The sequence below is a fragment of the Ranitomeya variabilis genome, chromosome 4 (genome assembly GCF_051348905.1).
Source record: "Ranitomeya variabilis isolate aRanVar5 chromosome 4, aRanVar5.hap1, whole genome shotgun sequence".
NCBI classification, from domain to species: domain Eukaryota; kingdom Metazoa; phylum Chordata; class Amphibia; order Anura; family Dendrobatidae; genus Ranitomeya; species Ranitomeya variabilis.
The window spans coordinates 123,936,654-123,950,072 of record NC_135235.1 but is presented as its reverse complement, the minus strand read 5'-3'; the positions used below and the strand labels follow the sequence as shown (position 1 = coordinate 123,950,072).

General features: G+C 44.9%; 1 protein-coding gene across 7 annotated transcripts in view; it reads left to right on the top strand.

Moving 5' to 3' along the window:
- Window positions 1-13,037, top strand: part of GBF1 (golgi brefeldin A resistant guanine nucleotide exchange factor 1) — a 319,690-nt gene extending 306,653 nt beyond the window's left edge. For all 7 annotated transcript variants that reach the window (XM_077259202.1, XM_077259204.1, XM_077259201.1 and 4 more), the window contains 3 exons: window positions 7,003-7,180; window positions 7,755-7,892; window positions 10,674-13,037. In XM_077259202.1, coding sequence (XP_077115317.1) covers window positions 7,003-7,180; window positions 7,755-7,892; window positions 10,674-10,945 — 588 coding nt within the window. In that variant the 3' untranslated portion in view covers window positions 10,946-13,037. The remainder of the gene's footprint in view (window positions 1-7,002; window positions 7,181-7,754; window positions 7,893-10,673) is intronic.
- The last annotated feature ends 382 nt before the right edge of the window (window positions 13,038-13,419 follow it).

Sequence of the window (13,419 nt, the reverse complement as noted above, 5' to 3'; positions counted from 1 at the left end):
ATACGTCCCTAGATCAGGAATTTCATCACGATCAGGAGACTCTCGACTCTCTAATTGAGTCAGTGAATAAGGCTTTGAGACTTGAGGAACCTTTATCTAAAACGGATCATTCCGTGTCCTTTAAAAGGACCGAACGAGCTCACAGAGTATTCGCCACTCATACCGAGTTTAAGCCAATTGTTGAATCTCACAGGATCCGTCCAGATAAACGATTCACAGGGCTGAAGCCCATGGAGTCCAAATATCCCTTTGCCCAGGATCTAAGAAAAGATTGGTCACAATCTCCCTTGGTAGATCCTTCGGTATCGCGCCTGGCTACGAAATCTGTTTTATCCTTGGAGGGCGCCTCTATTAAAGATCCAACCGATCGTCAGATCGATAATATGGCGCGTTCAGCTTTTGAAGCCTCAGTGGCCGCACTCTTTCCATCTTTTGCCGCTACGTGGGTGGCTAAGGCTATGACCCACTGGGCTGAGGTCTTGTCTTCAGCAGTACTGGATACCAATCTTCCCCCCTGAGATAGCAGACCTCGCTACTCAGATAGCCAGAGCTGGAGATTTTGTAGTCACCGCGTCCCTGGATGCCGCTGACTGCGCTTCTCAAGCAGCAGCAAATGCCATCACCATCCGGAGGTCCTTATGGCTCAGGGACTGGCGTGCGGATTCTACTTCCAAAAAGTCATTGACTTCTCTCCCATATCAGAGCGGTCACCTTTTTGGCGAAAAGCTCGACCAGTTGATTTCTGACGCCACTGGAGGGAAGAGTAAATTTCTTCCACAACAGAGACCCTCTCGGCCCTTTCGGAACCTGCAACCACAGGCTCATTTACGATTTTTTTCGTTACAACTCAAACTGGTCCTCCACTTCCACATCTCCCTTTTCAGGCCGGGCACAATGTGGAGACAGAGGTTCACAGGCCTCTCTTAAGCCTTCCCCTTCATGGAGAGGCAGGCCAAGGCAGCTGGGATCCAGAGGGGCCAGAACGGGCAGACCTTCCACACAATGACTCCCTGCGGTATCCGGGGGACACCCTCAGAGTAGGCGGCCGCCTGCTTTCCTTCAGTGCCGTGTAGCTCTCGGTCGTTCACGACGAGTGGGTCCGCGATTTAGTGTCCTCCGGATACAAGATAGATCTCTTATCTCATCCTCCAAACCGTTTTTTCCTGTCTTCTCCTCCCAGGGCAAAAGCATCAGAGTTCTTCAAAGCTATAAGCTCTCTGAGAAAAGACGGAGTTATTATTCTGGTCCCTCAAAGCGAAAGGTTTCAAGGTTTTTATTCAAACCTCTTCATTGTTCCAAAGAAGGACGGTACAGTACGGCCCATACTGGACCTAAAACTGCTGAACAGGTTCGTCAGGGTACGACGGTTCCGGATGGAATCGCTTCGTTCTGTCATCGCCTCCATGGAAAAAGGCAAGTTCCTGGCGTCTATAGACATCCAGGACGCATACCTCCACATTCCTATTTTACCTTCTCAACAAAGGTTTCTTCGCTTCGCAGTTCAGGAAGATCACTTCCAATTCGTTGCTCTGCCCTTTGACCTCGCCACCACTCCCAAGGTATTCACCAAGGTCATGGCGGCTGCCGTGGCCATACTCCACACCTGAGGAGTGGTGGCGCTCCTGTATTTAGACGATATCCTCATCAAAGGCCCCTCTTTCCGCTCCTGCAAGGAAGCCGTGGCCATCACAATATATACCCTTTCTCTCCTGGGTTGGAAGATAAACTTCAAAAAATCTTCACCAGTGCCGGCTCAGCGAATTTCCTTTCTAGGAATGATACTCGACTCGTCCCGGGGGTTGGTTCTTCTTCCCCCGGAAAAGATCTCAGTCTTACAGCGAGAAGCTCAGAAGCTCTCTCATCCTCGCTCTCACTCTCTGCGCTTCAGTATGAGAGTCCTCGGCAGAATGGTAGCAGCTATGGAGGCGGTTCCATTTGCCCAACTACACCTCCGTCCTCTACAGCATGCCCTCCTGGCTGTTTGGGACAGGAACCCGTTCTCCCTAGACCGTCGGTTCCTCCTTCCCCAGCGAGTCAGACAGTCTCTCAGGTGGTGGACATTGAAATCCTCCCTGAATCAAGGGAAGTCTTTTCTTCCAGTACACTGGCTGGTTGTGACTACAGACGCCAGTCTTCTAGGCTGGGGAGCAGTGTTCCTTCATCACACTGCTCAGGGTCGCTGGTCCCCCCAGGAATCACGCCTTCCAATCAACATCTTGGAAATCCGGGCGATCAGGCTGGCACTTCTCCAGTTCCATCCCTTCCTAGCAGGTTGCCCAATCAGGATTCAGTTCGACAACGCCACTGCAGTGGCATACATCAACCGCCAAGGGGGAACCCGCAGCAGGGCGGCCATGACAGAGGTAGGCCACATCCTCCGATGGGCCGAGGAAAACCTCTCAATGATCTCTGCTGTTCACATCCCGGGAGTGGACAATTGGGAGGCAGACTTCCTCAGTCGGCAATGCCTCGACTCCGGGGAGTGGTCTCTCCATCTGGAGATCTTCCACCAGATCTGCTGTCGTTGGGGAACCCCGGACGTGGATCTGATGGCCTCACGGCTGAATTCCAAGGTTCCCGACTTAATGGCTCGGTCCCACGATCCGGCAGCCATCGGGGCAGATGCTCTCGTACTCCCGTGACATCATTTTCGGCTTCCGTACATATTTCCCCCGCTTCCTCTCCTACCAAGAGTCATCAAGAAAATCAGAGTGGAGAGGGTACCGGTAATCCAGATTGCGCCAGATTGTCTGCGCCGGGCGTGGTACGCGGACCTAGTTCAACTAGTTGCCGACGTTCCCTGGCGATTACCGAATCGCGCAGATCTGCTATCTCAAGGCCCCTTTTACCACCAGAACTCAGAGGCCCTGTGTTTGACGGCATGGCCGTTGAGTCCTGGGTCCTAACCCAGGCAGGTTTCTCTCCAGAAGTCATAGCTACCATGATCAACGCTAGAAAGCCTACGTCTATGCGTATCTATCATCGCACTTGGAAGACTTTCTTTTCATGGTGTAGCGACCGAGGACGTTCTCCTCTACATTTTTCCATCCCTTCCATTCTCGAGTTCTTACAAACGGGTTTGGACTTGGGCCTCGCCCTTAGTTCTCGCAAGGGGCAGATCTCCGCCCTGTCTGTTCACTTCCAACGCAGGATTGCCAACAGATTACAGGTCAAGACGTTTATTCAGGGAGTCTCCCATCGGGCGCCCCCCTATAGGATGCCGTTGGAACCATGGGATCTTAATCTGGTCCTCGGAGTTTTGCAACAGGCTCCTTTCGAACCTCTACAGGAGGTTTCCCTGTCTCTCCTTTCATGGAAAGTTGCTTTTCTAGTTGCGGTCACCTCTATCAGACAAGTCTCCGAGCTGGCGGCTCTGTCCTCTCAAGTTCCGTTCCTGAATTTTCATCAGGATAAGGTGGTTTTGAGGACATCCCCGTCTTTTCTACCTTAAGTTGTATCCTCTTTTCATCTCAATGAGGAGATTGTCTTACCCTCACTCTGTCCGGCACCAGTCCATTGCATCGAGAAGGCCCTTCACACACTGGATTTAGTGAGAGCTCTTAGGAGATACATCTCGCAGACAGCATCTTTCCGCAAGTCAGATGCCCTATTCGTGCTCCCGGAAGGACCGAGGAAAGGGTTTCCCGCTTCCAAGGCGACAATAGCCAAATGGATCCGTTCGGCTATTCAGGAGTCCTACCGAGTCAGAGGTCTTCCTGTCCCAGCAGGGATTAAGGCTCACTCCACTCGGTCAGTGGGTGCGTCTTGGGCCATCCGGCACCAAGCTTCGGCAGCACAAGTTTGTAAGGCTGCGACTTGGTCCAGCCTGCATACCTTTACAAAACATTACCATATTCACTCTCAGGCCTCGGCAGATGCGACCGTCGGCAGACGAATTTTGCAGGCGGCTGTGCCGCATCTGTAACTTGTGGGTGCAAGTTGCAATTGCAGTTAATTGTTTCCCACCCAGGGACTGCTTTAGGACGTCCCATGGTCCTGTGTCCCCCAATGAGGTGTAGGAGAAAAGGAGATTTTTGTGTACTCACCGTAAAATCCTTTTCTCCGAGCCAATCATTGGGGGACACAGTACCCACCCTGTTAGCCTATTGGCTTTGGTTTTTGTTGAGTTAACTTGGTTTTTGACACAGTTCATCCTTGTTAAATATTAAGCTCCTACTGCTTTGTTACCGAACTGGTTCACTGAGAGCCAGCAGGAGGGTGTATACTGCAGGGGAGGAGCTATTCTTTCTGTGTTTACTTAGTGTCCTCCTAGTGGCAGCAGCATAACACCCATGGTCCTGTGTCCCCCAATGATTGGCTCGGAGAAAAGGATTTTACTGTGAGTACACAAAAATCTCCTTTTTTTTCCCTCAAAATTTTAGGGGAAAATGAGAGTGCGTCTTATAATCTGAATATAGTTTACAAGGCGGTTGCAGTGGAGCAGGGTCCCAGGAGGCAGGGTCGCTGCTGCAGGAAGCTGTCGATGGCAGCATGTGGGGGGGGGGGCGATGCTTCACGCCCTGGGCTACTAGGTTGGGGGTGTTCAGCAGTGCTAGATTGTGGTAGGCTCCGGACTTTCATAAAATGTCAGTGGAATCCCCACACTTCCCATCCTTTTCACTGTGGCCAACTTTGGGAAAATGGCCACTGGAGGAGACCTATGCGCAGGTTGAGATCTCTTCTCCCAAGATCTCTGTGCATTTGCGGCCTGCGGGGCCAATATTTTCCCTAATTCCAATACAGTGATAACGATAGGAAGTGCGGGGACTCTGCCAACATTTTCTGAAAGCCCGGAGTCTGCCACAACTTCGCACTGTTGAACATCTCCCAGCCCGGGGCCAGCAGCATCGTCCCTCTCCTGCCGCTGCCACCACCATCGTCTCTCTCCTGACGCCACCACCACCAGCTTCCTGCAGTAGTGACTCTGTCTCCTGGAACATTGCTCCACATCAGCCAAACTCCCCAACCCCCAGTAAGCTACCATAAAAGCAGACTATAAGACACACCACTGTTTTATTTTTATTTATTTTTTTATTATTTTCCTCTCCAAAACTTGGGGTGCAACTTCTTATCCACAAAATATAGTAACTTTCTTATATTTCTCCACATTTCTAGTAACTTAAAGAATAATCAAAATAAGAGTGCTTAAGACTGGATTATTTAATCCTTTAATGACCGCCGATGTGCCTTTTTACCTCAGTCAATGTCAATAAAAGCAATTATCCTTTAGTACCACCTATTTACAGCACTGAGGAACAAGTGTCGCACCCCCCCAGCGGGTACGGGCTGAGTGGGCGTCAGCTGCATATTACAACTGGCACCCTGCTGCAGCCGCCACAATCTTTGTTCTTAGATGCTACTGTCAAAAATGGCAGCAGCATTGCAGTGTCTTAGAACAGCTATCGAAGTGTAAAATATTCAAGTTCCATAGTGAGACCAAGGAAAAAAGTAAAAAAATATTATTTGTGTAAATGTAAAGAAAAAAAAAGCTGAACATTTAGCCGTGAAAAAAGTGATTCTGATGAACCGTTCACTATAATGAGGCAGATGGAGTCACTTTGGACTGCTCATGGCCTCTGTTGTAGAAATAAATCTTTTGATGTGCACAAAATGATTTAGTGCAAACTTACAAAGACAAGACCCCGCCGGAACAGAGGCACAGTCCACAGTGACTCCATTTGCCCCATTACAGTGAGTGGCTCTATCGGGGTTCCAGCTGAATCTTGTTTTTTGGGATTTAGTTGGAAGTGCAGCACAGATTCATCTCCACTAAAAGCCGAGATCCTTAGATCAGGAACAGCACAGACAATTTGGAGGACATTTCATAACTTTCCCAAGTTCTTATTAAAGAATTTACAGCATATGCTGCACTGAACTACTGAACCCAATTTATTATATATTTTAGGAGTCTAAGTCGGTCCACTTTATACAAACTCAGATTCCACCAATATGGACACCGACTCCACAGCCCGTATACCCCAAAATGATAACAATAAACATATCAACTCACTCCGGAAAAAATGTCCCCACTGAGGTCCAGCATCCATCACTGTAAAAATAAAAGGCTACAGGAATAGTGATATGGCACCCCAAAAATCCATCAAAACTTCTGCTCCCAAAATCAAACTGCCCCCTATCCATTCTGAACCCTGCACTGTGCCCTAACTGCAGTTATCAGCCACATGTTTGGCTTTCCTGTAAATACAGGCTGCGTGTCAGCAGAAGCACAAGCTGGGTACAATGTATAGGGAACTAAGCTGATATATTTGCAATTTTCATTCTGCCGCACGAACTGCGTACTTATTTCTGAAAAATACCTTTGAGGTCAAAATAGTCATTACACCTGTGTAGGAATTTCCAAAGGGGTATAACTAAAAAAAAAAATTAAACAGTTTTTTACGGTTTTGGAACTTCAAGGCCTCTGCAAATGGTAACTATTTTAGGAATATCCATGCTCCAAAGTAAAATAACGCTCCATCCCTTCCAATCTCTGCCGTACGAGCCAAACCACATTTCCCACCACATATGCTGCATGCAGGAGAAATTGCATGTGAAATTGATCAAATTGTGGTGCCCATGTTCCTCTGTTACTTCTTAAGAAAATTAAATGTAAATTTTCCTTTCACTTTGTGTTGACTGCGCCTTGTCACATGCTATGATCCGTGGATAGGTGGTCAATCATGGTCGGCTCTCTCCATTTCTGTGAGAACATTCCTCTTAAGTTATTGCTGACAGTTTTGTGTCAGGCTGGAGTTGAGGATATAGCAATGTCTTACTGAATCCTGACCTTATGACATTGTACGGCAAACACACTGTATACTATACTATATACTGTAACTGGCAATCTGCTAGCCTAATGGCAGTGATGTGAGCATAGAGCCAGAAGGGGAGGGCAGTGAGCGATCATGTCAAAGGTTACAAAGATGGCTCTAGATTCTCCAACAACACGTAGAACATCCATGAAGAATTGGGATGTAATTACTGTGATATTTTTTTTTTCAGTTGGAAGCAATACCTGAATCCTTGAAGAATATGCTGCTAGTAATGGACACAGCTGGCATTTTCCATAGCGCTGATTCACGAACTGGATATTCAGATCTATGGGAGATCACATGGGAGAGGATAGACTGCTTCTTACCCAGGCTAAAAGAGGAGCTTTTCAAACAGACAGTAATACAAGGTATATATTGTGTTAGATCCCAGTATAGATGTGTCTGAATGGTGTTATAGAGCTGTGTGTAGAATAAACATTCGAGATGGAGAAGTCCTGGCTCCCATGCAGGAATATATTTATCCAATGCACTGATGCCAGTGATCCCTATCCTTATGCACTTTTTAAGCAGTCTGACATTGATGAATGTCAGCATGTTTCGGGGTGTTGGCTGTGCTTAGTATGAATAGTTTCCAAACTAGGGCAATGTCAGCAGGATTAAAAACAAAATCCGTGATGCCATTTGCCTTCTTGTACCAATTGTGTTTGGGGGCGTCTTGGTAGGTGCAATTTGAATGAAGTTCCGAATAAAGGAGTGCTCTGGACTTTACTTCAGTAACTGTATGAATTTATCATATTCTGCATACTAACGTAATAGAACTAGGTTTCATTTGATACTAGCAGGGTGTAAATAATCCACATTTAGAAGAGTCTTTCATATTAAGCCATTAATCTGACGAGACAATCCCTCATGTAAACAGCTAAATATCTTTTCTTTTACTGTACTGATACATTCAAATGATTTTTCTTTTCACTTATTCAGATCCTCCTCATGTAGCTGCAACTGAACCACATCCTCAGAAAACACTAACTGCCTCCACTCTAGCCCCTGCCGCCTCGGAGTCCAAACCTGTCGCCCAAACTGTGCAGCCAGAGAGGCCATCAGAACCATCACATTCTGGTAATGTTAAAAAGCACATCTGACCTTTACCAGGACATCTATATAATGTAGTCAGTCACGGCTGGCTGTGCATCTTCAGCCGTAGACTCAGTCAAACAAGTATCACTTGCTATGACGTTTCATATTTGTCATTTACATGTGGCCAGCATATTACACATGACTATAAAATGTATAAAACTTGCGCTAACAGACCGTAAAATCAAGGTAAGTTATAAAGTTGGCACCAGGAATAATCAATATAAGCCCCAGAGTTGTAAATCAAAATATTATTAGAGGACCTGTTGGCTGTCAAAAACTACTTATGAAAGTAACAATTTAGAATCTTTTCAGGGGGTAGATCTCTGAAAATTAGGACTAAATTGACATCTGAGTGCTAAGGTTTTCGTTATCAAAAGTCCCAATTTATCAAGACTGGAACTTTGTTTGCCAGTCAGATGGAGAGTACACTGGATCAATATGTGCCATATTTATGAAGAGGCACACACTTAAGACTCCTAATGAGTTTGGCGCACCTTCCAAATGCCATGCACCACCGCACTAAATGTGCTCTAGTTGGGGTGTGACTTATGTTGAATTTGTTGGCTTTTCTTAGCCATGCCCAGGTAGCATCTGTCAAGTTTAAGAAAAAAAATGATGCGGCAGCTGGTCAAGACTGGTAAAAATACCAAGAGTCACAAAATCGTATCTACCAATTAGCAAAAATTGGCACAGCAGTGTATGTCAGGTTTTCAGTAAGAACAAGCATTGAAATTAAATTGTGGCGATATTGCAGACCACATTGTGGTCATAGCCTGGTGAGTGAATATTTTCATCCATTGTGTAATTTAACGACCGCCGATATGCCTTTTAACAGCGGCAGTTAAGGGGCCTTATTCCTCAGCGCCGCTTTTTAACAGCGCTGAGAAATAAGTGTATAGAGCCCCCAGCCGGTACATCTGCCATCCCCAGACCCTCCAGCTCCGTACCCAGGTCCTCCGCGTCATCTTCCTGGAAGAAAATGGTTGGCGCATGCGCAGTGGACCTGCCGAGATCTGCCGGCCAGTACCCGGCAACAATAGGAGATTTTTCCTATTGGTTCATTTGGATCACTGTGATTGACCCGATCACAGTGATAAAAATAAAAAAGTAGTAAATCAAACCCCCCTTTGTCACCCCTTTAGTTAGGTAAAAAAAAAATCCATTCTTTGCAGTTAGGGTTGGGGGCTAAGGTTGGGGTTGGGCTAGTGTTAGGGTTAGAGTTGAGGTTAGGGTTAGAGTTGGGACTAGGGATTAGGGTTGTGTTGAGGTTACGGTTGTGATGTTGCGGTTAGGGTGCAACAAATTTTGTGGCCCATTTTCTCATTCTATTGTGAAAAAAAAAAGTTTTGGTCTAAAGTTAAATTTTTTGTGTTAAAAAAAAAAGTAAAATATTCATTTTTTCCTTCCACATGGTTTTAGTTCTCTTGAACACCTGAAGGGTTAACAAACTTCTTGAATGTGGTTTTGGGCACCTTGAGGGATGCAGTTTTTAAAATGGTGTCACTTTTGGGTATTTTTTGTCATATTGACTCCCCCAAGCTCACTTCAAATGTGAGGTGGTCCGTAAAAAAAAAGTTTTGTAAATTTTGTTGTAAAAATGAGAAATCGCTGGTCAACTTCTAACCATAACGTCCTAACAAAAAAATTGTTTAAAAAATGGTGCTGATGTAAAGTTGACTTGTGGGAAATTTTATTTAACTATTTTGTGTGACACCACTCTCTGATTTAAGAGCACAAAAATTAAAAGTTTGAAAATTGCAAAGTTTTCAAAACTTTTGCCATATTTCCGTGTTTTTCATAAATATACGCAAGTCCTATCGAAGAAATTTTACCACTAACATGAAGTACAGTATGTCACTAAAAAACAGTCTCAGAATCAGTGGAATCCATTGAAGCGTTCCAGAGTTCTAACTTCATAAAGTGAGAGTGCTCAGAATTGTAAAAATTGGCTTGGTCATTAAGGTCAAAGCTGATTCGGTCACTATGGGGTTAATGCGAAACTGTCTATGTGCAGGAAAGTAAAACTAGAATGATGCACTAGAGCACTTGTTGTATGCCCAAGCAGTGTATGTAGGCACATGAAGGTTTCTTCTTAAAGGGAACCTGTCACCCCCAAAATCGAAGATGAGCTAAGCCCACCGGCATCAGGGGCTTATCTACAGCATTCTGTAATGCTGTAGATAAGCCCCCGATGTATCCTGAAAGGTAAGAAAAAGAGGTTAGATTATACTCTCCCAGGGGCGGTTCCGCTGCGGTCCGGTCCAGCGCCTCCCATCTTCTTACAATGATGTCCTCTTCTTTTCTTCACACTGTCGCTCCGGCACAGGTTTATTTTGTCTGCCCTGTTGAGGGCAGAGCAAAGTACTGCAGTGCGCAGGTGCCAGGAAAGGTCAGAGAGGCCCAGCGCATGCGCACTGCAGTACTTTGCTCTGCCCTCAACAGGGCAGACAAACTACGCCTGCGCCGGTGCCGCAGCGTGAAGACAAGAAGAGGACATCATCCTATGAAGATAGGAGGTCCCGGACCGCGACGTCCATAGGACCAGACTGCCCCCCCCCCCCCAGGTGAGTATAATATAACCTCTTTTTCTTATCTTTCAGGATACATCCGGGGGCTTATCTACAGCATTACAGAATGCTGTAGATTAGCCCCTGATGCTGATGGGCTTAGCTCATCTTCGATTTTGGGGGTGACAGGTTCCCTTTAAAGTGGATCTTTATAATGATCTTTATAGTAAGAATTACCCATGTGTTTCTGTTACAGACTCTGACTCTACAAGCCCAGGACTATCAACAGTACCAGGATCCAGTCCTTCCTGTACTCCGATGAGGATGAGCCCTGTGACAGATGTACATCCCCCTATATCTCAGTCTCCTCTTATTTTGCACCCCTTGACTTCCCATTTGCAGGTGGGAGTTCCACCAATGTCGCTGCCAATCATCCTTAATCCTGCTTTAATAGAAGCTACCTCTCCTGTACCCCTCCTGTCCACTCCTCGGCCCGCTGAAACGTCACCAGTCTCACAAGTCAACTGATCCCTTGGCGAAGAACTGTGTGAGATGTACAAATGAACTTGCAATGGCGCTGGCATGGATCTCGCTGCCGCTTTTATTTAAGAGACTTAATTCTTCTACAATTAAAAGACACTGATGAAATACATCACAGTGGATGAAATCTAGAATAAGCGAGCTTCTCCCCATCTCCTCCGGATTGATTGTCTATCCATAGTGATCATCAGTTCAACAATCGATCAATTCTAATGAACTCTGTACACTGTAAAGACACTTTATAAAGAAAGACCAGCGTGATAGAATATGTAATGTGTTCTTACATTGCAAGTATATATCCGGTCATCCCAGTCCTATTTCAGATGAATGTGTGTGTGAGAGCCGTTGTTTGTGCTTGGACATTCCTTGTATAAAACATTAGTCTCATTTTCTTTGAATATACACTTATGTTCTCCAAACCTCGCCTCTTTCCTTCATAATGACTAGACTGGGATAATGCAAATTGTGGCAAACAAAGAGGACCATGGTTCCAGAAAGCACAACCCGTGGAAGTAAACAGATGGACTCAAAATGAGTAGAGTATAACAGATTTCTATCAGGATACACAACACATTTAAGAAGTGACCCTTTCAAATACATAAATGGGTTGTCCACTACTTTAAAACACATTCTAAATGGGTACAGATTGGTGTTGGAGATAATGTGGACCGATTGCAGGACCTAGTACAGAGGCCGGATCTGTAATCTGTGGTCTCTGGACGAGAGCCCTGAGAATTGCCTCTTACCTGATTGTATCCGCAGCTCTTCTTTTGACAAGTCGACCTGGTGCAACGTCATTGTAGCGTGACGTCAGACCAGGCTAGCTAATCCAAAGAATAGCCGCGGATGCTGGTAGATCTCAGGACTCCCAACCAATGACCATAGATTGCATACATGGCCTCTAGACTGGATCCTGCAAATTGATTTGCACCATTTCTAGTTGGTGGGAAAATAAGAAATTAATACACTGCTACCTGGCCTGTGTCACTGCTCTGCACTCCACATTGTCACCTGCCGCTCTCCTTGGTAGGGGGTGTCGTATGACCACTGCAGCCAATCAGCTGATGATGGTCAGTTTCAGCCTTCCATTCCACTAGTCACAAGTGTTTTTTTCCCAACTTTGTCAAAATGACAGATGCCACAGATGTGTATGGTTTCATTTCCTTTTTTAGAGGGAACCGGTCACATCATTTCTAGCTTCTAAACTGTCCCCAGTGCGTTGTTTCATTAAAAACTGTGGTCTAATGATGTGAAAAACGCAATATAGTTAGATCGTACCTGCTCATTTAGTCATAAGGGTGTGCTTAATTTTCTGTTCAGTCACGGGCGTCGCAGCCCCCTCCATTTGATTGAGTTCTCTGGTTGTGCCGTCACTAGAATCCCGTGCTTGCACAGTGTGGCGCTCAGAGCCACGTTTGCACACTGTCGAGTGGGCAGCTTCTCTTATTAGAGGACGAAGATGACTACAAGAGGTGTAAACATGGACTGAGACCGTAACATTACATATGTACTTAGCCAGAATGCTGCAATGAGAAAAGGTCATTTCGGCGAACTAGTAAATTATTCCGAGTGTTTGCAGACATTTAACTTTTTAAATGTGGAACTGTATTTTAAACTCTGTAAAAGATGTCCCCACAAATGAGTATAATTGGCCCCACTTATGTTTTTTTTTAACCCACTGTATTGCTAGCGATCCTCTACAAAATTATTATGGATCAGCAAATATAAAAAAAAGTTTACATCTGCGTTCAGCTGTGTATCTTGAGATGTCATTTTTAGATTTTCCCATACCATTGTCCATTCACGTTCATTGTAGACCGTTCTTAATGGCCATTGTTTTATTTTTCCCTTTTTTTTTCTCTTCAGTCTTCATGTATCTTTTGAAGATTAAAATTAAGATAGTTGCATGTAATTTCACTGTCTGCCATGTATTTTGTGTCCTGAAAGTCTCTGGCTAAGAGGCATTGTAATCCATTGTTCTAAGAAATCTATACAGACAACACAAATGATGTACATAACAAATACAGGATGAAATTGTACTTTTTACGATGTAATAAAGTCATGGGATGTTTAATGTAAAGCTGTTATATTGCAAACTGTGTAATCAGGTTCCAGTTTTTTTACACATATAGAATATACTTCCTTCTATAACCACTCAAAAAATTAGCGATAATTCTTAGGTTGTTTTTTTGTTTTACTTTGCATAATTGTGCTGCTTCTCTGTGGTTATAACCTAGATGTCCCACACTCCTTTGAAGAGGTTTGTTAAATAAAGATTGTTAAAGGGAGTCTGCTAACCTCAAAATGCAAATGAAGGTAATTAAACTTTTTATATAGGGGGATATAATATTGTATCTGCAGTATATACTTCATTGCTGTAAATACTTTTAAAACTAATTTTATTCCATATGCAAATGATGGGGCTTCCATGAATATTTACACCTTCTCAATTTGCATAGTTT